Below are 25,415 nucleotides of genomic sequence, written 5' to 3'. Positions count from 1 at the left end.
AAGACTATCACTCATTTTAGTTGCAAAGATCCCTCTCTTTCACTGTTGAAAATTTACATCAGAAATAGAGAATCCTGCATCTGAGGTTGCAGAAAGTTCTCCAGTCTACAGTGAAGGAATAATGGTTTTGTGTCCCTCATTTCTCTATCCTTCTGGGGTCCTGGTAGAATGAAAGATGTTTAAGAACAGAGTCTTTCAGTTAGGTGGGCAAACAGATGCAAGAATATACTGAAAGAAAATCTAATTTCTTTTGTAAAACTTTAAAATACTACTTTATCCTATTCACTTGATTCTTTTTTCCATAAAATTCACCTTTCTTTTGCCATTAACCAAGAAAAATTTCAGCCAAACCACACTTAATGCCAAGGCAGAACTAGATATCTGGGAGAGAAAATAAGTCTTTCCCTATTAAAGACTTCTAATTCACAATTATATCTGAGACATTATTTCCTAGAGGTCACTATAGAAACCATTATCTTATGAAAGGTTAGCTGGATAATTGATGAAGGACATTAGTTACTTGTAAAGTTGGTTTCTTGTCTTAAAATTTAAATAAAAAAGATTAAAGATTTTCTAACTGGAGATGCAAAAGGCTATTAGATCATCAAATCAATACCACTGAAATTACAGGATGCAGGCCTCTCCACAGAGGACATACCAAATATTGTATTGATAGTAGAACATCAATTGCAAGGACAGACACTGAATGCAAGCTGGCTGCCAACATGGAAAAAGGTCAGATGAGAGAGAGCTACAGAAAAATATTGTGCAACATTTCTTTTTTAAAACACAAAAAGGCATTTTATAATTGCTTGTAACTCAGAGAAAGTGTCTCTGCATTTTTCTAACATTTTCATCTTTTCCTCATAAAGATTAATAATTAAAAAAACCCTACGGCTCAGAGTGTGATATTCTTATTCACATTGAATGGTACCCTACACTACTATTGGTTCTGCCAGAGTCACTGAGACTGTATGTGGAATGAAGGCCAAAATGTGATACTTCCATGGGTCAAAGTCCCATCGACTTCAAGTGGGGCTAGGGTTTCAACTCATATTTCCAAGCCTAGACCAGCCATGACTTAACTTTGGGCAAAATCATACTCATCTTAAGGGCTCATCTACAGTGGGGATTTGGCCTGATTTCAGCCAGTGTAAGTGACGACTGGTGTAGCTCCACCAGTGCCAACCTCTGGCAGAGTTGATAAATCAAGCTTCAATGTGCATTAGTGTTTACGGCGGTTTTATGCACAGGTAAACTGTATTGGTATAAGTCACAGACTAAGTCCCCCAGAGACGGGGAGAGTAGTGTCACTGATTGAGGAAAATAGCATATGGCCCTGAAGATAAGCCCATAATCCACCCCACTGTGCTCGCATAGACATTGCGGCACATGACACTTGAGATCACACAGATAACTGCAATACTGACACAAAATGAAACATGTTACAGGCATTTTCCTCTTTTGGTTTTGTGTGCTTCCATCTGTTACATTACAAGAAAACACAGGAAAAATTACATAAAACATTAAGACTAATAATATAGTACAGTCACTCTTACAAATGACAGTTCATCGTCTATGAAACCAAGGCCTATTTTTACAATCAATGTCACATAGTAAACAAAAGCCTTAAGTGTGGGGAAAATATTTTACTTGAAATATGTATACTAAGAATCAATGATTTCTTAGTGTTGTTGCTAATAGCTAGTGAGTTATTGTTATTATTACTGAAAATAGTCCAGGATGAAAACATCATTATTAAAAAGTCAGGACTATAACTGATATAGCACTCATGCCTTGGGCTCAGTGGGTAAAATGTTCATAAATGCCTATGTGACTTATGCTTCTAAGTCCCAAAGAAAGTCAATGGAAGTTAGTCTCATACACCGTTTAAGCACTGTTGAAAAAATTTACCCTATATTTGATATGTTCCTCTTACGGTGAGCAGAATTTACTGCAGCGGAAACTAAGCATGATCTATTTTGTGTAGAGTGGAAGGTACTTCTGTCTAGTAGCCAGGACTCCTGAATTCTGTTCTGGACTCTGCCACTAACTGATAAGGTTACATTTTGGCCAAACCACAAACTCTATGCCTTAGTTTACCCAACTGTAAAATAGCTGTAAATACTTACCACAGGGATGTTGTGAGGCTTATGTAAATATCTGCACTCAAACTTCGAGGATCCTCATATTTCAAATCCTCAGATGATGGACACTATAAATGTACACTATATATGTACACATATTATTTTCACCAGAAAGGACAGACAAATTGCTTAAGAACCTGATGACCGTGGCGGAATTCCAGGAGGATCTATGAATTCCATGGCACTCAAGAAAAACAAACAAGCTCCATAAGAGAGAGGGACTTGTTATGAATTAACAAGGAAACAATAATTCAGTTGATAGCAGCATGAACATACTAAACAAGTATCAGATATTAAAGCAACACGCTCTATCAGCTCTAATACACAATGGTCAGCACTGCATGTTTGTGTTAGTGTTCTGTGGAAGAAAAAAAATCAACTTTATTTCAGGCTACCCTATTTTTGTAGTATGGAGGGGGGAAAAACCTAACTCTATAGATTATTTCCTCGAGTGTAATGCAAACCGCTGAACTGTTGAAGACAGCAGTACTATGCCATTGTCTATTCATTCTCACCTTTTTATCTTTCCTGTTTATCTTACAACTATACATAGGACTAGCATAAAGGGCTAGCCTTCATAATACATCAATCTACTGGTTTCCTATTTTAAAAGGCAAACAACTCTGTTTCGAGAAAGTGAAATGCAGATAACAGAATTGTCTAATGGTGACACTGGAGTTAATATAAGGCTCCTGGGAACTCTGATACAGTAGTGCACACACAGAGGAGCTGCACAAGTGTAAATTCAGCCAATTTTGACCAATAACACTTGTGCTGACTTTGCTTATTTTACGCAACTTACTCAGCTGCTCTACTACAGGCTGCAAACTGTTTACAGATTAAAACTAAATTGAAAGGGAGTTTTTAAAATTAATTTTCTGTACACTTACATTAAATTGGTTCTATCTAGAAATCTGCTTTGAGTGGGACAACACAGATCTTTACTGAGTGTCATAGTTTGTTCTTTTAATTGCTCTTAACATGCTGACAATTTTTGCTGTTAAGTGTCCTGCAACTTCTTATGGAAGTAGCTATAGAGATGTTTTTTCATTTGCAACTAGCAAAGAGTTGAAGACAGAAAATCACAAAGTTTCTGTTTCACAGGAAATATATGTACTTCAAGTAACTGGCTAAGCTCAAATTTTATCTGAATCTCTGGCACCACCTACAGATGATATAAAATATTTCATCATCACTTTAAAGAAATCTGAAATCCAATATACAGTAATAGCTGCATACAGAGATATGAAAACTACCGAATCTTGCTTTCCAGCAACTAAAGGTTTGTGCATTTATATTGGAAAAACTGTAATAAACAGACAAAATTATCCTCTTATCCTTCTACTTTCCACACTAAATGGTAGCTTGTCAATTTTCAACAAATGGTTGCCTCGAAGTACAGCATCAACGTGTGAGATGAGATGGAATTTAAATTTTCTAGCCAAACTAGCCCGTGAGTCTCTGGTAGCCAATGCTGTAGAAGACATTCTAAAATCAAAACCATAATAAATTGAACCCAGCATTCCTGCCAACTGGAGGGGATGGACCAACTCTTGTTCCACTATTATGCTCTGGAGCCAGAGGGCTGTCTAGCTGATGATAAAGTCTGCATGATAATGCTGAAAGTTGGGGAAACAGAAGCCTCCAGCTGTGATTGGGAATTGTAATTTACTTAAGAACATAAGAATGGTCATACTGGGTCAGACCAAAGGTCCATCTAGCTTGGTATCCTGTCTTCCGATAGGAGGACTTGTGGCACCTTAGAGACTAACTAATTTATCTGAGCATAAGCTTTCGTGAGCTATAGCTCACTTCATCGGATGCATTCAGTGGACAGTGGCCAATGTCAGGTGCCCCACAGGGAATGAATAAACATCATCAAGTGATCCATCCCATCGCCCATTCCCAGCTTCTGACAAACACAAGGTAGGGACACCATCCCTGTACATCCTGGTTAATAGCCATTGATGGACCTATCCTCCATGAACTTTAGTTCTTTTTTGAACCCTGTTATAGTCAAATAAAGCCAGTCTTGGCCTCCTATCCACCCACAGAGAAGTATTTTAAAAAAATTGTTAATTTTCCTAAAATAAAATGGAGGAATAGTAACTGGGAGAACTCACAGGGTATACATTTTGGGAAGCATATTCATTTTGATAATATAAATTTTGGCCCAAAGGCTAAGAGTAAGGATTTGCCCTCTGCCCAAATATCTCAATGAACTAAAATGGGCTCTAAATTAATTTTGAACAGATTCTCCAGCTCACTGGGGCTGAGGATTCCTAAATATTTCATATGTTTGGGTTGCCACCTAAAATTCCAATTATCATAGATTCCCCTATGAGCAAATTTGCTATTATGCCCAGAATTTGACTTTGCTCGTTGATTTTATAGTCAAGAGGTGTCCAAATGCATTATTTAAATAGAGTAGGAGCAAGATTTTCAGGTTTAGACACAAGAACGTTGCAAGGATAAACAATGATCTTCTGCTGTTTTTGTTGACACTGGTCCCCACATAGATTGCAGTGCATTGACCTTGCCAAAACAGACTGCTGCTGGAAATGTGGGTCTCCCAGACCAAACTGGCTCACATGTTTTGGGACTATCCCATGCAATAATACTTTTGGCTAGAAGTAGGTAGGACGATTAATATGATAATAGATACCTCCCATCATCTTAACCTCTCCAACTCATAGAAAACTTCGTTCTCTAAAGCAGTGCTTGTATCCAAATGACTTGTATTGCTTAGGTGGAAGAACAGACTGCCTCCAGGAACAGAAGCTTGGCATAGCAAGTTGGCTCACCTGGCAGCTAAAGAGCAAGTACCTTTTGGAAAAGGGGGACCTCTGTCAAATTTGAAAAGATTAGGTCTAACTTTTTAGAAACCTTTGATTATTTTTCTCTAGCAGATGGAAACCACGATGTCATTCTCCTTTCCTCTCCCATTCCTTTACTTTTTTTGTTCTTTTGTCTTTTTTCTCCCGTTTATTTTGAAAATATATATTTGCCTAAAGTGGGCATAAGCCTTTGGTGGTTGGTTTATTGAGTTTGCTTTCAATGTTGTTCTCCAATTGCCTATCATTGCGTACGACAAAGGGGCTGGTTCCTTTAACACAGAAGTCAATAAGGGCTTTGCCATGTCGTTCCACTAATGAGGGATCAAACCGAATACCCTCCCTTACAGCATTAGGGTTTTAGAAGCTCAATGAAGTTTTGTCTTGAGAGGGGAGAAAATGTTGTTTGCTGTTAAAAGATTTAAAATGTTTGCTTGTTTTGTTTAATGTCTTCTTTTACCTATTGCTTGCTCTTCCCTACAGCCTGCCCACTGTAACTATATTCAAACTACATACCATTTCCCCAGTCTCAATCTCACAAGTTAGAATGTGCACACTGACTACATACCCGGAAGCATTTATAGATGGTTTGACTGGGAGGAACAGAGAATACTAAGGGTCTGTCTACCTGACAACTGACTACTCGCCAACCCAGGGCATGAATCTACAGCACCCCAGTTTGCCACACAATAAGGACACATGCGATACTGCTCGAGTGCGGTAAAAGTCCCAATGTATCTTGATCTACTACATCATCACATATTTTACTGTGCACTTTAATTCAAACATAGGTAAAATATTATGCGATCAGCTAAAGCAATAGTTCACACCCTGAAGATCAGTGACCACAAATAATACGAGCACGAAGTGCTATTTCATCTTCAAAGTGCTTTACAAACATCATTAAGTTTTCAACATGCTTGAGAGAGTAAGTATTATGTCCATTCTACAGTTGGGGAACCCAAGTATGTCAGGATTGTAACTCAAAATTTCCAGGCTCCCAATTAATTGCTCAGACTATACTTTTCCTCTTCTTCGCTTTGCGTACAGCAACCGCCCTTCCCATTCCGTTTCTGATCTTACATTACAGCGGGTTTGCTCAATGACTTGCAACTAGTCCTCCTCAGATGCGAGCTCACCATAAATCAGCATGCCTCTATCCATAGCACTTTAGGAATTGGCACAGATGACTCTCAGACAGCTATGAAGAGAAGCAGCTGCAAATGGAACCATCATATGGAAGGCTGAGAACAAGAATCACTATATTAGAGTATGGACTGTTGATAATATTTTTTAAATGTAGATATCCACAAATTTCTCCTTTAAACAGCAGTGTAGCTTGGGAGCTAAGAAGCCATCTTCTTTACTAATAAATTAGTTCCCTGTTTAACATTCTCAAAATTTATTTTATAACTAAACAATAGCCTTTTCTCCCGTCCAGAAGGTTGGAGGGTATATATTGCTAATTTGTTCTAATCAAACCAAAGCCAGGATTCAGGCATCAAGATTATTATTCTGAACTGCTTTCTTAAAAGGAACATGATTTTAAGGCCTAAACAAAAACTACATTGAGGGCTTTCATGGAATAAGTTGGCATTGCTGGTGGATTCATGCATACAGATCGCATCTAATCAACTCCTCTGTCAACAAAAGTGAAGGGTTCTAAAACTGTACCTATAATTTGTGTCTGCATTTTCCCATGTCATTTTTAAGGATATGATTCAGATTTGTGAAAGCAAACATAAGTAAGGCTGGAAGAAAATGCATGTGCAAACGGACTTTTTTTTTAAAGAGATACTATAAAACTAATTTCAAATATGGCCCTACTTATGTATCCTATCAAAACATGTTTTCATACCCATGGAGAAACACACACACTCTCTCTCTCTAAAAAGGCACATATTATATACCTAACTCAGTGGTTCCCAAACCTGTTCCGCCGCTTGTGCAGGGAAAGCCCCTGGCGGGCCGGGCTGGTTTGTTTACCTGCCGCGTCCGCAGGTTAGGCCGATCGCGGCTCCCAGTGGCCGCGGTTCGCTGTTCCAGGCCAATGGGAGCTCTTGGAAGTGGCGGCCAGTACATCCCTCAGCCCGCGCCGTTTCCAGCAGCTCCCATTGGCCTTTAACAGCGAACCGCGGCCACTGGGAGCCACGATCGGCCTAACCTGCGGACGCGGCAAGTAAACAAACCAGCCTGGCCCGCCAGGGGCTTTCCCTGCACAAGCGGCGGAACAAGTTTGGGAACCACTGACCTAACTAAACTGTTAATCAGATCCACTGATTTTTTATGGCTGAAGCCAAATACTGACATGTACATATTTCTTTATATAAATACACATTCATTGCATGGTGATGTTAAGCACACAAATAACCACCTCTATCTTGTTCTGTACTAATATTAATGTAGTTATATTTTTTTAAATTAACTAGCTTTTTGATTCCCAAAACAGAATCTATAATTAGGTTTTGTACTGCAAAAGGTTGAGGACATTTTCTTTTTCCTCTCTTTATGCTGCATTCTTACATATAAAGAACAGAGATGGAAATGCAAAATACATTTGTTTTCAATCACACAACTGAAAACAAATAATTCAAAACCAAAACAAATGACATAAAATTACAGCACTGTATTTGGAAAAATATATTGTATTTTTTTTTTGAAGGACCCTTCTGATACAGAGCATCGTGCTGTATACATGATTTGCATAAAAAGTCTGTTATGACACAAAATATCACCAACACACAGACAACAGCCTATTATTTTAACAGAAATACTTTGGGGCCTGATTCTGCATGAGCGTCTCAACCACAGTGCTAAGTGCCCCCAATTCCTATTGACTTCAATAGACTTTTCCTGTAATTAGAAATCAGTGACCAGATTTTTTTTTAAAAAAAAAAACTCAGCCAGAAGGGCTCTGAGCATTTTGGAAAAGTCTGGTGACAACTGTCACATTAGGAGCTGCTGTGTGCTGAGCACTTTTGAAAATCTGGCTCCAATTCATCCTGATTAGTCTGGTTCTGAATCTAAATGAAAAAAAAAAATCAACATTTACAAATTTAGACCCCAATCCTGCAAACACTTCAGTGGGGCTATTCAAGTGAAGTTAAGCAAATCCATAAGCAGTTGAAGGACTAGGGCCCTTAATTCTTAATGTTGTTTAATATACTGTTAATTTTTTATCATCTAAATAGTAGCACCTAGATAATACGAAATTCTATTAGAATTATGTCCAGTAGTTTGAATTGTCTAACAAGTAATAAAAAAAATGAACAGACGTTTGTTTTGGGGAAATTATTGGTACCATGTACAAAGTCCAAAAAGTAGAACCACTGCTGTACTATGTTAGCAACAGACAGATTAACCACAGAGGGTGCTCCCATCACAGCCCCAATCCAGCAAAGAACCTAAGCACGTGTTCAATTTTAAGCATGAGAGTAGTTCCACTTAAAACAATGGGGCTGCTCATACGTTTAAATACTTTGCCTGATCAGGGCTTATATGCAGTAGAGCACAGCTACAGGGTAGGTCCTATAGTAACCTGCAAGAGGAGGTTTGGGACAGGCTGGCTAGGTGTTAATGGGTCTCTGAACAACTGTTTTGGTTCGTTGTACAAAGCCACCTTGCTCAGGGCTTGTCTCCACTTACCAGTGGATCCACGCTGTGGCAATCGATACATCAGGGGTCAATTTAGCGGGTCTCATGAAGACCCGCTAAATTGACTGCAGATTGCTCTCCTGTCGACTCCAGTACTGCACCAGATGGAAAAGAGTAGGGGAAGTCTACAGGAGAGCGTCTCCTGTTGACATAGCGTAGTTTGGACCCCTACCCTGTGAAAGCAGATCTAAGCTACGTGTCGACTTGAGTTACACTACTAACGTAACTCAAATTGCATAGCTTAGATCGACTTTCCCTTGTAATATAGACCTGCCCTCAGATTTTTCCACAGGGGATGGTATCTTAAAGCGAGATGTTCTTTGCATCTGATTAAAAAAAAAGCTATTTTGTTTAAATAAGACATTTGCTGCGCAAAGTAAATCCTGCTCTGGGAAGTTTTTTTAAAAGTGAAATTTTAAACAGTTGCTTTGATATTTAGGTTCACATTTTTCAAAGACTGAAGCCTCTAGTTTCCAATACATGTAATTGTGCACACCCTCATGTGCAAGTCACTGTATGAGTATGTGAGAATGCAACATACGACTACATGTGCAAAGTGGTGCAAATGGAACTTTAGAGGCCAATCTTAGGACTCCTGAAAAACTGGCCCTCACTAAGTGTCATGAAAATCCCACTGACTCCAAGGCTTCACAAGGCAATCCAGGGTGGAATTTGCGCTAGTTTTTTAAAACTAATCCGGTATGGAGTCTGCAGGACACAGTGAAGCTGTATGGGCTTCACTTTGAATGATGGAGTAGGTCTGCTTAGGTGCTTGTGTGTGAGAGGATGAGGAAAAGATGGGAGGAGGGGGAGCTGAAGTGGACACAGAGATACTCTGACCTTCATCACTAACCACAGCCACTTCCGTTGCCCCTTCCTGAATCAAAGCATTGAGCCCTTCCAAGTCAGAGCAGCTGATTCCAGAATCATTGATGAAAGTCTGGCTTGCTGAAGCCCTGTGACTACTGACTGAAGCAGCAGAAATCAAAGTCTGGTGGAGAGCATTGCTGTCACTTTGGTCCTGGGCAGTGAGAAGAACGGCCGGCTGCCCCACTGACACAGCTTCGCTTTGAGAAACAGGGGGATGAGGCGGTGCCAGTAGACTGACTTGGCGCAGTATTTGCAACTGGCTACTCGCAGATAGGTCCTCCTGATCCTGGCCAACTAATGTGGGAGGCATAACATTCACTGAAGCAGCCTGAACTGTTCCATTAGCTTGAGGCACTTGATGGCCAGCAATGATCTTGACCCTTCCTTCATTGTAAGGAGAAACCTGAGTGGCTTGAATGGGGACTTGAAGGTGACTTACAGTGATTGGGGCACTGGTCTGCCTACTGGGGTCCATGTGCAACTGCAATACAGCCAGTTCAGTACTTTTGGTCCCATTATACTCTCTGTGCTGTTTCTTATGGCTCCTAAGAGAATCTTCTCGGACAAAGGAAGCCTCACACAGGCCACATTTAAATGCTTTCTTAGCATCCAATTTGGCTACTTGCCTGGAGCTGCCCTGCTTTAACTTATCTCCCTCTTTCTTCTCAGTAGTTTGCTTTTTGATCTTGACTTTGTCTCCATGGGCTTTCTTCACGTGCGTGGTCAGATTGCTCCGCTGCTTGGTATCAAAGCTACAAAAGTCACATTTGAAAGGGCGATCCTCGCAGTGAATTCTCTCGTGCACCTTGAGAGCTGCCTTGTTAGAGCAAGAGTAGTTGCATTTTGAGCACTTCACTGGCTGCTCAGGCTGATGGGCTCTTAAGTGATGCCGAAGGGTTGTTTTGTTTCCGCACTGGAACTCGCACTCTGGACACTTGAGCGTGTTCTCCATGCTGTGCTTGATACGGATGTGCGATTTCAGGTTCCCTTTCATGGCACAGCGGACATCACAGAACTCACATTTGTATGGCTTCTCTCCAGAGTGCACACGCATGTGCCTCTTCAAGTCCGAGTTGATTTTAAATTTAGCACTACACATCCGACACTGAAACGGAGCATCTCCTGTCAACAAAACACGCATTTAAATTAGAGGAGTCAAGCCATGAATCTACAGTACTTCCGGGATAGACTGAAAGTTGCAATTAACTGCATAAACTTAAACTGGTACGTAAACTCAATTTGTTCCAGTTAAAATTTCCCATCATATTTCCACAATGCACTAAATTCTTTAATGAGCTGAAATTCAAACGTTGCATTCTCTTGTTTCATCTGTAGCTGATCAGAGACATTTTTGTGTGGGAAACATAGTAGCCACTCCTGGCGCAGAGTGCTTGTGGGTAGAGAGAACATGTGGGCATGCTTGCAGGCCCTGCAGTTTCTTGGTATTTGTATTCCAGATGTTCTCCATTTCTAGTTCATTTTAGTGATATAAATGGTGGAACACTGTTCCAAAACAAGCTACTGAAGATTCTCAATCTTCCTTCATTAATAAGATTGAACGTCTCAACTAATGCTTTCAACTAATTGAGATAAACATTAAAAAACAAAAAAGTTGTCTCTTTGCTAGATTTTGATGCATTATAAACCTTTCCTAAACATATACGTTAGCATATACACATAACTGTAGTCATGCTGAGAACTTAAGCATGATGGAGTATTAAATCAGTTCCAAACTATGTTGAATTAAATTACTAGCTAATCATCTTTTTAAAATATTTTGATCATAAAATATTTACCACTGAAGACCCAAATTAAAAATCATCCTCCAAAATAATGTACACGTCTATTCCTATTCTTCTATGCCACATTTGCCCTAGGATATTTGGCTCAAATTTCTTACATTTGTAGAATCTGCACCTTTATTTTTCAAATAAGCCCCCTGGCGGGCCGGACCGGTTTGTTTACCTGCCGCGTCTGCAGGTTCGGCTGCTCGCAGCCCCCATTGGCCGCAGTTCGCCACTCCAGGCCAATGGGGGCTGCGGGAAGTGGCACGGGCCGAAGGATGTGCTGGCCGCTGCTTCCCGCAGCCCCCATTGGCCTGGAGCGGCGAACTGTGACCAGTGGGAACTGCCAAAGCCGCGTGCCAAAGGTTGCCGATCCCTGAGCTAGATTTTCAGTTTTTGAAGCAAATGTTGAAAAAGCAAAGAGGGAAGGTGATAGGGAAGGACAACACTTAGTATCATGTACTTGGATGCACAGAAAATACAGTGGTTACTCCAGATTTATAGGATTTTCCTACAGTTTGTATGGGGAAAAATTTAATTGTAGTGGGGCACAATAATTGGAAAAGAAAAATTAAAAAGAGTGAAACATGCAAAAGATAAATAATGATGTGTGGGTTCATATGAGTTTACTTATATAGAAATGTAACATTAGGGAACTATTTAGTGAATAGTTTTGTCTTGCAATTTGTAATGCAATTCAACTGTTGGAAATGGAGGATTCTGCATGATGTTACCAACCAACTTTCCACAAACTACAGTTAAAAGATTTTTTTAAAATTAGTATGCACGTAGAGATGTGTGCCGCACAGTACATGTACATGCACAATTTTTTATGGGCACACACATGAAGACTAGAAACAGCTGCAGCTGAAAATCTGTGTCAAAGGATTCAAATGCTAAATCTTGCAAACGTTTTTGTATTTACTCAACTTTAACCTCAGGAATAATCCGTTTCCTTCAAGGGAACTACTCACATGGGTAAAGTTAGTTACATGTATAAGCATTTGCATCTTCAGGGCCTAAACCTCTGTTCTTTGCATTTTCTTGCATTTGTAGGGTTGTCACAATATGTGCAGCCAAAATAACCACATATATTTAATTCATAATCAGTGGATCAAATCCAGGGCATGGACTTACAAGACAATGACTCCGTTCCGAATATGATTTAAAAAACAAAAGAAGAAGCAGACTGTAGTAAATAGCATTTTCAAAACAATACTATTCATTCTTAACAGTTCTTCTCTGATCCACTTGAACAGTAAGACATCATTTTGTTATTACTCTGTCACGCCATGGAAGGAGAAAAGTGAAAGAACTATAGGGTGCTATGTAAGACAAATAAAATGCAGGAATGTACTAAGTTCAGTCAATGCTTTGTTCATTAATAATCAAACTGCATATGGCTAATTTATTTTAATAGTTAATATTTTATAGATCTTTGTGATATTTGTATAATTTTGCATAATTTGTTTATCCAGCTACCTGTCATTGATTTAGCTGCTTATTTTTCAAATCAAGTTGTGGCATACTGTGCAAATCTCACATCTGTTTAATAATTGAGATATATAGCGTATTATGTTTGTGATAAAGATTTTTATTAACAAAGATACACTGGTTGCTGGTGTAGCTTATTTATTTTACAGTCACAGCTGCATACTCTTCTAGTTGAATTGTAAGATTCCGTTATTGAATTTTTACCTACTTTACTGATGAAGGCATAGTGCATATTTCAATAGCTCAAATTTTCATATAATGGACTGACAGTGTTACTTTTGTACTCAAATTCTGCAATACATGTGTTTTTTAAATTGCAGATTGATCTATTATACATATTTACACTACTGGCCTTGCATAATTTGACACTGGCAGAGGTACCAAAGAACTTCAGGGCCTTGATCCTGAAAACTAATACTCATGTGAATTGTACCACTGAAATTAAGAGAATGAAAGGATTAATCAAATTAGCAAGGGTTTATAAAATCTGACTCCAAATTATACACAGTAGAACCTCAGAGTTACGAACTGACCAGTCAACCACACACTTCATTTGGAACCAGGAGTATGCAATCAGGCAGCAGCAGAGAATAAATAAATAAATAAAAATAAAGCCAATACAGTACAGTAGTGTTAAACGTAAACTACTAAAAAAAATAAAGGGAAAGCAGCATTTTTCTTCTGTATAGTAAAGTTTCAAAACTGTGTTAAGTCAATGTTCAGTTGTAAACTTTTGAAAGAACAACCATAAGGTTTTGTTCAGTTATAAACATTTCAGAGTTATGAATAACCTCCATTCCTAAAATTTTCGTACCTGAGGTTCTACTGTAGGTCACAAAGACATTTACCTCTATGAATTTCTAACAGATTTCCTGCAGTACAAAGAATGGTTGATCAGTACCATTAGGACCTGCATCCTGAATACCTGTCTGAATTTTTCTTTTAACCCAATCCAGTCCATTTAATTTCTTAGTGAACAATAATAGGGATGTAATCATTTTTTAAAGCTTTGTATTTATATGCAACAAATTACACCTACAAGTTCTTCATATCTAAAAAGATTTACTTGGGAAAGATAGAACAAGAAACTAAACTCTAAAGACTTGACATCGCATACTGAGCAGTGAAGGGAAGTAGTAATGGGGTCAGAAAAGACCTCAAATCTGTGGAAACAGGAACACAGCTCACACTTACACACATTCCCTCTTGCCTCCTAGCCACCATGGACAAGAATAGGCATTCCAGAGATAGATAGGAGGGAGGGACGAAATCTGATCCCCACTACAGAATGAGGTGTTCCCAGAGGTAATCCATACAAGACTTACTTGAAGAACTCCCCTCTTTGTTTGCAATTCATCTTAGTTTCAAGCCTGGAAGGGCAAAGGCAAATGCAGCATGGTTTCAAAGGGAGTTGTGCTACTAATGAAGTGAAGAGTCATGAAACCTAAAGTGAAGGGTAACTTTTCTATGTGGATAAACTGGGAACTATGCTGACTTCTCAGCAGACCCTAGAGAATCTGCTCCTGGCACATGCCTCTTTCCCTCATCCACCTGGAACAGCAGGGAAGAGACCACTTTAATTCCACAAGTTCTAGTATAACAAGTCAAATTATTTATTTGGAAGAGGGGAGCATATGGCCCTGAAAGGGTAACTTGACACAAAGGCTGTGATTTTAAACTGGCAAAGCAAGCCTGCGTTCTCATGCCCATGTCACCCTATTTATCTGCTAAAAATCACAAAGGGCTTATTCACTCCTTGTTCTTCACTGGCTGAACCCTTCCGAATCAGGGCCACTTGGCCTCCCAGTGGCAGAAAATATGTAAGTGCCAATTCATCAGTCTTCACAGCTCACTTCATCGGATGCATCCGATGAAGTGAGCTGTAGCTCATGAAAGTTTATGCTCAAATAAATTGGTTAGTCTCTAAGGTGCCACAAGTACTCCTTTTCTTTATGCGAATACAGACTAACATGGCTGTTACTCTGAAACCAGTCTTCACAGGTGGCAGTGAAAAATCTACCATACTCTGGTGGAAAAGCGGAGAAGAATAAAACAAAACTACTGTTTTCCTTCTTCCATGGATTAATCCTTCGAGAGGCACAACTGCTACAGCTTACATATATGTACCTGCGCACATTTGCATTAGAGGAGGTAAATCTACATCAGGTGTTCTCTGGACTCTATCTATCATTACTATCTGACTCCCCCATGTACAATTCCTACTGCCCATCACATCCTGTTATGTAGCAGCAGAAACAGGTGAACCTTGTAAAACAACTCCCTAGTTGTCCTGCCTATGGCATCACAGCAGATTTGTGAAGCATAAAAGACTCCTCTGCTCAGGACAGATTGGTCTGACCCGCCGCTCCTCCACATTTCACATGTGATTTATTTCTTTTATCTGCTGGAAATAAATTCCACACTGCCTACATCTGAACTAATGTACAGTGTAATACCTCAATTCAAAATCAGAACTTAGAGCAGGTTCAAAGCTAATATAGTAAACCCTGAATAGTAATCGCTTTGCAGCTAACATTCACAGAACTTATCAAACCCGTAAAAAGCATGGAAACAATCTAATACCACAGAATAAGTGAAAAGCATCATATGTCAGAGATAACTGTACTGTCACAAAAAAGATCAGTTATCTTTACAGCAAATTGCATACAAACTACAAGAATTAATCTCTGATTAAAAGAGAATTTAGGAAAATAATTTAACTATAAGAACTTATGGATTTAGTGTTTGCAAAAGGTGTGTGGGCTGACAACCCTGGAGACTGAAATAATCTATTCACAGAACAAGTATAGCATGGGCAGCAGCAAGGCCAGTTTCCTCTTATTGTCTTGCTAACATGCCTCAGCCTTGATCTGGAGGGGACCCACCAGCAGTGGTCTGTGGAGGTTTAGCTGAATTTGGTCATTTGCAGATGTAAACTAGATGAATTATGGAGAAATTAAAATAGTTCTAGGGTGTCTACATTTGGAGTTTGTACTGGTTTAACTAATTCAATATCTCAATCAATTTAGTTAAACTGTTGCAACTGTTCTATAACTGACTCCAGATTGGGAATCAGACACCTCTGCACTTCTGAAAATCCCACTGGGCACCTATCTACATTTTTAGCATTAAAATACCTCAAATATGGCCCAACACATTTTGAAGTCTTACAGTCTAGACTTACCAGTATGGGATCTGAGATGGACAGTAAGCTGGCTAGAGTTGCGGCTCGCATAAGGACAGATCTGGCATTTAAAAGGACGCTCATTTGAGTGGATGCGCTGGTGCTTGTTGAGACTGCTGTTGTCAGCAGCTGCATAGTCACAGTGTTTACACTTGTAAGGTTTCACCCCAGTATGGGAACGCATGTGCATCTTCAGCTTATCTTTGCGACTGAAGCACTTGCTACACACCTCACATTTATGGGGCTTATCTCCTGAAAACCATCAAAAGAGCGTCAAAATAACAATTTTTGTAATGACACAATCTTGGAACTTAACAAAACAAAAAGAAACTATATAGAATTTTCAAATCGCAATAGCCTGAATTTTCCAAAGGCCTCCTTTAATTAAACTCCAATGTTTATGCCTTCAAACACCTCCAGATTAACCATTCCTCCTAATCTGCACAGAAAAGATGGTAAGGAATGCAAACACTGCAACTACAATTCAGAAGACCCTTTGAAAAAATTGTCCCCTTACACTAGCTTTTGAAAGTTCATTTGAAAATGATTTGTATATTTTTTTAGAATTAGTGTGTCAAACTAGATTTTCTTTAACTTCTTGTCCTAATCTATAGTACAATGCGGTGATGCACTGAAAAACAGCTTCCCATTCATGCCACAGAGGTTCTCGTGTGTCAGTGATGAGTGAAGCATACATCATTTTTAATGTTCTGAACTCTGAAGGCCAGATGACTAAGTTACAAACTGGCCTACACTAAAGTAGTTTGTACCATAATGAGAGACTTGGCATGCAAAAGGACAGTCCTTGCATTCCAAGAAGCTAGGGGAGGGATTGTGCCTCTTGAACATGTAGGTTGTACCACCTAAAACTAGATGCTTATTTTGCTGGAAAATCTACTGACAATAACAAGAAGGAAAAATAGAAGGTGATGGCTTTAGATTTTACCTGTGTGTGTTCTTAAATGACGTTCCACATCTTTCATACCATAGGATGTCTTGAATTGGCAACCTGAAAATAAATTAGATACCACAAACAAAAAATTAGATTTTTAAATTTAAGAGAAACTAACAAGACAACGGGACAGGGGACATGTACTTTGACAGATTCAGGATGTTGCCTTTCTCGGCATGTATCTGTAACATTTCTTTGTCAAATATATCAAGGCTCTGTGTTTGTATAAAAATAAAGAGACGGCATTCAACATTGCCGGAAAATGAAGTCCACATCTTGTTTACATACACTTACTTACAATAAGTAAGTAGCTATACTTACCTATAAACTTTAGTCTTCTAGTGCTTCCCTAGAAGATAATTCATTCTCTGCATTAACTCATTCTGGAATTTTTCGTGGTAATCTCTAAAACAAATTGTGTGGAATCTCTGCCTGGGTTTTGAGATGCACTCTACAGTACACAGGGGACACAGGGAGACTAATTAATTTCATATATAGTCTCAGATTAGAGATAGTGGGCGCCTAGCTAACACATTGGGGCCTTCATTCTCAGGAGTTTTGCCTGAGTCCAGAATACTGGGTAGGGCCCTGAAAGTTTGTGTGTGTGCAAACTAAGACTGTGCGTGTGAAATAAGATTCTCAGGTAAAGGAAAGACTTGAAACAATACTGTAAACTCTATTTAAATAAACAAGACTACTCATGTGAGGAAAGTTTAACTTCCAAGGCTTGCAGAACTGAATCCTATATGAAAGAATTAAGCATCTGTTTTGCAGGAATTTATACAGTAACTTCACTGATTAATATGATTTAAATATTGACAATATTTAAAATCAGTACATCCTTGCAAACATTTTGGTTCATCAGAGCTGTGGATACAGTGCAAATAACTTTCAGGATTCTTCACATGAGTTGCAAGATTGGGAACACAGTTAGGAAGATACAAATCAGGACATACTTTTACAGCGATGTGTGTCAGCACACCTGGAAGCCAGGTAGAGCCCCAGTGACCCTGGCCAGCACACATCATTAGAGCAAGATCAGAGTCTGAGGGCTGGATTCAACACTCACTGAAGTCAATGGCAAAACTCCCACTGACTTTAATTGTGTAGGATCAGGCGTAAAGGAGTATATCATGCTGTCTTCTAGATTCTGTGCAGATTAATTTCATGAAATTAGGCAAGCCTAGCATATTTATAACTATCCTAAGCCCACCAATTGCAAAAATGAAAGAAAAAAAGGACGACGTAGCCAATACCTAACCTGGATAGCAGCAGTTCAATTTCTTTTGGACAACTGCAGTAGTGGATTTTCTGGAACGCGTTTTTGATGATGGAGAGACAACAGCAGCAGTCTGAGGTTCACGGCTCTCACTGGGCAGATATGTTTGGTAGCCATGCTCAAAAACAAACTCTGGAGCAGAAACTAAAAACATAAAAATGGCCCACTTTCTTAGTATAAACATCTCCAGTTCGTATCAAATTCTATTAAGCACCACCCGTACCTAGTTCTAGTTTTACAATCACATTTGCCTATTCTTTTATAAAATGTTTTTCTCTACCTATTACAAGTGAAAGCCCCAGGTAAACCAAAAAAGAAACTGACGAAGGCCCCTATCCTGCAAGTCATTTGCACCAGTACAAAATTGCACTGAAACCTGTGGGATTTTACACAAGCACAAGGGTGTGATGGTGTGGATCCAATTACAGGACTCAGGGCTGAGTCAGTTTCTTCTGCTGTTTGTGTGGGGACAGATTACTTATATAAATACAGTTATACATGTTGTTAAATGTTAGCAGGATCGAAGCCCTAAATCAGTATTCAGGGGAAACAGCAAAACTGGCTTTATACAAAATGCTGTCAAAAGTATGAAGTAAACAAACTGAAAAAATAGGTTTTTTTTTTTTAAAATATCTAATCTCTTTCAGTTATAGGAATTTTAGGTGTCAACTGTAAACAGAGTAAGAAAAAACATTTTAACGCAGACCAATTAATGGCTTTTAAGTTGATTAAATCTCACCGCTTTCCTAACATCAAATAGATTGGTATTATTGCCTTTGTTTTACAAGTGAGTAAATAAGAGGCAGATAATTTAAGAAATTCATCCAAAATCCAGTGAATCACAGGCAGGGATTAGAACTCAAAAATTCCTGGCAGCCAGCCCTGAATTCAGTCCACTTGACTATCCTATCTTTTCACTAGTTTTAAGGCTTTTGTATATCAGATTCTTTATCCCAAAACGTTTCTGCAAATCTCTCTGAAAATTAATGTGTCTGTTCAAATTAATTCAAATTAAATGAGGCCCTGAGCCTGAAAACATGCACGCATGTAATTTTATGCAAGTAAAGGTCTGCATATGCTTCAGCCTAACTTAAACCTCTGCAGAGGTAGGAATACTGAGTAAATACTTCTAGCTAACTAATTGTGAGAGCAGTTGTTCCAGTGCAGTGTTCTCTTATAAGGAGGACCTGGACTGAAGACCAAAAAAACTCTAAGCCTGTGTTTGTTAACAAGGGCACCACTAAAAATGTCCTGTAATTTAAGTATTTTTCATGAATACTGCCACTGATTACAGTTTCCCTTTCATTAAGTGTTGGCTGCATGTTGTATCAGTCTATAAACAGATTCACAGTTTTAATTGTCAAATTAAGTGCATAGTGTTATACCAAAGCTAACAAAGTAGTCAGACTGCTTCTCCTTCCCTCACCAAATCATATGTGAATACTTGTGTGCAAATTGGTGTTTTAACGTAATGTGCTGGGGTACATGGACTTACATTTCTATTTTCTATAGGATGTGTGCTTTCAAATTCCTAAGCAATACCTGTGATGGTCTGAGTCTCTGAAGTGATTGTTCTGGTTGTGGTTTGAGTCTGTGTTGATGGCACAGTTTCTTCTGAAACAAACTGGACTGTACTAGTGGTTCCATTTGCACTGATCAGCTGGCAGCCGCTCTGCTTGTGAGCAACGAAGGCATCGAGGTTATTGAACTGCTGCTTGCAAATGCCACAAATGTGGATATCTGGGGTGAGCTCCACTAGGACAGTGGTGCCTCCTGGAACTACAAAAATGGAAGGAGATCAAATAATTTACACTGATGAAATCAAAACATAAAACATTCCTACACAAAAGCAAAGAGAGACTCCAATAAGATTATCAAATGGATCAACACCTCGATTAGAATATCATGCATTCCAATTTCTCATTGAATAACTGCAACATTTCCCTTTCACCTACTATTGGGAGAGCTATAATAGGAACTGTGAAACCAAGATGCTGAACTCTGTAAATACTAACAGGTTTCAGAGTAACAGCCGTGTTAGTCTGTCTTCGCAAAAAGAAAAGGAGTACTTGTGGCACCTTAGAGACTAACCAATTTATATTAATAAATTAATATTAATAATAAATAAATTGGTTAGTCTCTAAGGTGCCACAAGTACACCTTTTCTTTCTATAAATACTGTCTTTTATGTGAAGAGGCATAGCATTCAGCAGATGACAGCACATGGGTATTACAACCAATGAAAAACTAAACATATTTAGTGGTATATGAAGCTTCTGGGCACTGACTTCAGTAGGAGCAGAGTGTGCTGAGCAGCCTGAAGTGCAAAGCCATTCGATCATAGCCAACCTAAAAAAAAAAGTTACTCTAAGATTCCTGGGAAACTTCATTCGTGAAACTTGCATGCCTGCAATGCTGAACTTTAGGTTGCTGATAATGTTACATTCTGTTTCCATGTTACTCACTAGGCTATAGGGGCTTACATGACAGTTGCGCTCTGGGAACTTGCATCTTTGCATGCTGCGCAGTGACTCTCACAGCCAGGAGGCTTGTACTACTGCAAAATGCCTTTGTGAATTGGACCAAAGGACCTACACCATTGCTCCTTGCATTAAGCCCAGGGGGCTTGCCCTATGCACCTGGGGAGCTTTCCCAGAAAATGTAGCCCCTTGCCCAGTGCTCCAATTGTGGGTGGATGGGTCCTTAGTGAACATGGATAGTCCTAGAAGCAGAATGGAGTGAGGTGTCAGGGTAACTCTTGCTTGGCTCCCCTGCAGGCATCCTCTGTGCTGCCCAGCAGAGCCCAAGCAGTAAGACGGCCTTTTCCCCTCTGCCCTTACCTCCCACCGCCTTCTGCCCTTACCTCCCACCGCCTTCTGCCCCGCCTCCTCCCTTGCCCTTACTGCTTAACATCCAACTTCTTCCCCTGCCTCCCCTACCCCTAACTGCCCCATGTGGCCTATCCCTAAGTCCCCGACCTGTTCCCCCTGCCTTCTCCCCCACTCACAGCTCCTCCTTCTTACCGTTACTGTTCCTTAACAGCCCTGTCTGCCCCCACACCTCTGTGCCCTACTCCTGCCGCCCCCAGCCTTCTGCCCGCCCCCAACGCCCCCCAAGCGTCTCACGCCCCCTCCCCAGTGGGGGGCTAGAACAGTTCCCGCCCCTCACCCCCCAGATCCCTCTTTCTCCCTGACCCCCGATCTCCACCCCCCTTGCCCGTCTCCTCCGCGAGCCTGTGGCCGGAGGAGAGCTGGGGACGGGCGGCAGCAGGCCAGAGTCGATCTCCGCCGGGCAGCGCCTCTCGCCCGCTGCCGGGAAGAAGGGGCTTCTTCCTGGGCGGGGCGTCGGAGCCCGGGACCCGCTGCGGTCCGCCCTCCCGCGCTGAGCGGCGGCGGATGGCTCTGGCCGCCGCCCGCCTTCTCTCCGAGGACCGGCCCCTCGCTGCGCCCCGGCTCCCCGCCTGGGGCGGCGGCACCTGCTGCTCGCCCAGGCCCCGGCCCGACGGGGGAACTCCGAAGCGGGGCCGCCCGGGGAGCCTCTCTCCGCGGCCGCCCCCAGCCCCCGCTGCGCGGCGGGGCAGCCCGCCCAGCCCGCCGGCTGCTCTCCCCCGCGTTCCTCCCCGAGCCACGTTCCCGGGCTTGGCTCCCGCCCGCTTCTTGCGCTACTCAGGTTTCGGGGCCTGCCCGGGCCCCGGCTCGGCTCGGCTTCCCCAGCGCGGGCCCCGGAGCGCGCATTGCCCGCTCGGCACTTACACGGCACGGGGCCCGGGAAGCCCGGCGCCCTCCCGCCGCCCGGGTTCATGGCGCGCGGCACGGCCTGGCCCGGGAGCTCCACCCCCCGGCAAGAGGCTCACTGGCGGCGGCGGGGACCCCCGCGCCCCGGGCAGGGACGGACGTGGAGAAGCCCAAGCCGAGCGTGCCCGCGCGCTGCGAGCATGCTCAGTGACAGCCGCGGAGGCCGCTGCCCTCACGGGGCCCGGAACCCACCTGCTAGTTCTGGGACGGCACGTGGGGACACAGGGGAGCGGGGCGGCTGCTGCCCCTCGCCTCTCTGGGCGGCTCTCGGCAGGTGCCTGTTCAGAGTCTCTCTACGCTGGGCAGGCTGCAGCCGGGTCTCTGTACAGCGCCAGGCAGCCTGCTGCGGATTCCATAGGCACTCGGTGCAGGCTGGTGCTGTGTGTGTGTCTGCAGGCTGGGGCTTGCTGGTTATTATTCATACAGCTCCACGCTGCTTGTTGCCTGTCTCTCCCCAGCTCTGCACAAGAGGGTGCTCCTGTTTACCCATCCCACACACGGCGCACCCGGGACTGCTCCCACAGCTCGGATATTTACAAGCACAGCAAGGCAAATTAAGTGCCTCCAAGTATCAGAGGGGTAGCCCTGTTAGTCTGTGTCTACAAAAACAACGAGGAATCCGGTGGCACTTTAAAGACTGACATTTATTTGGGCATAAGCTTTCATGGGTAACAAACCCACTTCTTCAGATGCATAGAGTCTTTTTACCCTCGAAAGCTTATGCCCAAATAAACGTTAGTCTTTAAGGTGCCACCGGACTCCTCGTTTTTAAGTGCCTCTACTCCGTAGGCTACTGCGTACTAGGTATCAACTGTAAAAGGAGGAATAATCTCTTTGCTGTGCTCTCACTGATTCCTCTGCTAGTTCCGAGGCAGAATAGAAGGGAAAACAGTTTCTCTCAAATGCAGAGGGGAGAAGAGCATAGAGGGAGCAGATTGGAAAAGTATTATGTGATTAAAGACTATATCCTAATGCAGTTGCACAAAGGGGGTAAATTAAGGTTGAACAGGCAAATTTAATTCTGATATTTCCTCACTTTTGAGTGCTTGACTTTGTACTCTGAATATTCTTTTCACCTAGTCCTTTGTGTGTAGTTAATTATAAATGCTGGCAGTTTAGTGTATACACTAAACGGATAGTTTCAAATTACAGTTCATGTTCCAACTAGAGTTTTACTCCCCTGGGAAAGTGGCATCTATATGATATCTCTGGTGATTTATTTTGCCAAAACAATATGCTACAGACATAGGACTGACGAGGATGCAGGAGGGGAAAATCCTAGTTTTGGTCTCCAGAGCAGAGCCTGCTGAACAAATGTGTTGAATAGCACATGGTAGGTACAGGAGGATGATGATTGAAAACACTACATATATCCCCCTTTGAAACTACAGGTAAATTTTAATCCCAGTTCTAGATATGATGTCTAAATAATACCATAAAATGATTTAGAATAATCCCCAAAGTTGAATTAAACCACAGTGGTTATTATATCCTGAACATTGATATGGTTTTAGAAATGCATTTGGGATTCTCAAATCACACTAGATTAGACTTACAGAATTTCCATTGAAACTCTGGAAACCCACCTTCTATTATGTCAGCATAAATATATAGTTATTGCCTATAAAATGGGTTTATGAAAACAACCTAGAAGTAGAAAATATGGTAAGTGCTAATGATGCTTTCTTTGGAGTGTGTCCAAAATATATCATGGTTAGGATAGTTATAACAATCAACCTTAATCTATTTTTCCACAGTTTAGAGAAGGCTTCATCATTGAAACATCAGCTCTCACCCTTTTTACTATTTTTTCCAGCATATTTACTTTTATCCAAGGTAGATATAACCAAATTGTTTTTTTCTGCAATAGTACTATACTTCATTTCAGCTACAGTTGTATTTTGGAGTGTAGAATAATTTGTTTTCATAAGTTTTCACTGTGTTATTGCCCTTCCATCAGAACATCAGCCTGACCCAATTAGAAAATACTACAGATCTCAGACATTATTTGTTTTGGGTTTTTGTTTGTTTTCACTGAATTTATTACCTGTGGAAGGGGCTAGAATGACACCCAGGAAGACTGAAGTCCTTCCTTTATCCACACAACAGATACAGCATGGGCAACAGAATTGAAAATTTACTCACTAATCTGCCTTCTCCTTTGGACTGGATGTCCAGAGACACTTGGGTAACAACTTTTAATTGATACCAGTGAAGACTGGAGTTGAACCAATGAGACCAAGGCGCTGGAACTAGGGGTGCTGGGGATGCAGCAGCGCCCCGTGGCTTGAAGTGGTTTCCATCATATATAGGGTTTACAGTTTTGTTCAATGACTTTCAGAACCCCCACTAGAAAAACTGTTCCAGTGCCAGCGGACAGAGGTGAAAGGCACAGTAGCCAATGCATTACCAGTCTTTGGAACCATCCAGTTCCCCAACAATCACTATTACTCTTGATACTCAGTCAGCTGAATAAGATTAAAAAGAAGAAATACATTAACTCATAGGAAGTACAAGTATAAAATAGTGCAGCTGTCGAGTACTTACTTATGGGGTTCAGGCAGGTTTGTACTTGTCACGGCTAAGCTACTATATTTATACTTGTGGTAGCTCTCATCAGACTAGTGCAACTATGTGTATGTGAGCTGGGAACTATATCCCTAACTCATAGTGTAGACATAGCATTAGATGCAGGCAAACATCACTCCTACAGCTGGCAGTTCATAAAGGAATTTATTTCCCCTTATTCCTGCCATTTCTCTACTAACAAGCATTTTGGGGCCAGTCCAGCATGTCAATAGCAGCCTGAGCTTCTTAGCTCCCTATGCTTGCAAGGAAAGAACTGAGGGCACTCTGAGGAAAGACATTTGCCAACACCTCCTGAAATGAAAAAGGGGTGAAGCTGCACTCTTGTACTCTTTAATCTGTGGAACTTCACACACAATGTTAGAAAGCAGTTCTGAGTTACAGCACCGCTGAAGATCAATTCAGCGAACTTCCATATTTAACCACACTAAACAATGTTTAACTTTCAAAAGAATCACCCAGTTCATGAGATGTTTCTACAGAAATATTCTTATAAACACTAAGCATAGCATAACTTGACTCACAGAAGTAAATTTTATCAAGTGCATAATGTTTGCAGGATTAGGGCTTTATTTAAATTGAAAGCTGTTTTGGACAGAGACCGGGTTTTCATATCTGACTTTATAGGGCCTACTGAACCCCTGGATTTGTGCAGGAAATGGCCCAACTTTATTATCATGCACATTGTGTAAAGAGTTGTCACTTTGGATGGGCTATCACCAGCAGGAGAGTGAATTTGTGTGGGGGGGTGGAGGGTGAGAAAACCTGGATTTGTGCTTGAAATGGCCCACCTGATGATCACTTTAGATAAGCTATTACCAGCAGGACAGTGGGATG

At 41.2% G+C, this 25,415-nt stretch overlaps 1 protein-coding gene across 2 annotated transcripts; it reads right to left on the bottom strand.

Annotated features, from left to right (window-relative positions):
• Positions 1-7,208: 7,208 nt before the first annotated feature.
• On the bottom strand, positions 7,209-22,145 carry ZFP64 (ZFP64 zinc finger protein). 2 transcript variants are annotated; one of them, XM_073309377.1, is made up of 6 exons: positions 21,951-22,145; positions 19,741-19,977; positions 18,181-18,342; positions 16,914-16,976; positions 15,968-16,219; positions 7,209-10,627 (listed from the first exon to the last, which is right to left on the bottom strand). In XM_073309377.1, the coding sequence occupies exons 1-6, from the start codon at positions 21,997-21,999 to the stop codon at positions 9,327-9,329; spliced, it is 2,064 nt and encodes a 687-aa protein (XP_073165478.1). In that variant the 5' UTR covers positions 22,000-22,145; the 3' UTR covers positions 7,209-9,326. The 2 variants fall into 2 exon arrangements, with proteins under 2 accessions (XP_073165478.1, XP_073165479.1); XM_073309378.1 differs by lacking the exon at positions 21,951-22,145 and adding an exon at positions 20,682-21,044.
• Positions 22,146-25,415: the final 3,270 nt, after the last annotated feature.

Source organism: Lepidochelys kempii, chromosome 13 (assembly GCF_965140265.1).
Source record: "Lepidochelys kempii isolate rLepKem1 chromosome 13, rLepKem1.hap2, whole genome shotgun sequence".
NCBI lineage: Eukaryota > Metazoa > Chordata > Testudines > Cheloniidae > Lepidochelys > Lepidochelys kempii.
This window is presented reverse-complemented; position numbering and strand designations above follow the sequence as displayed.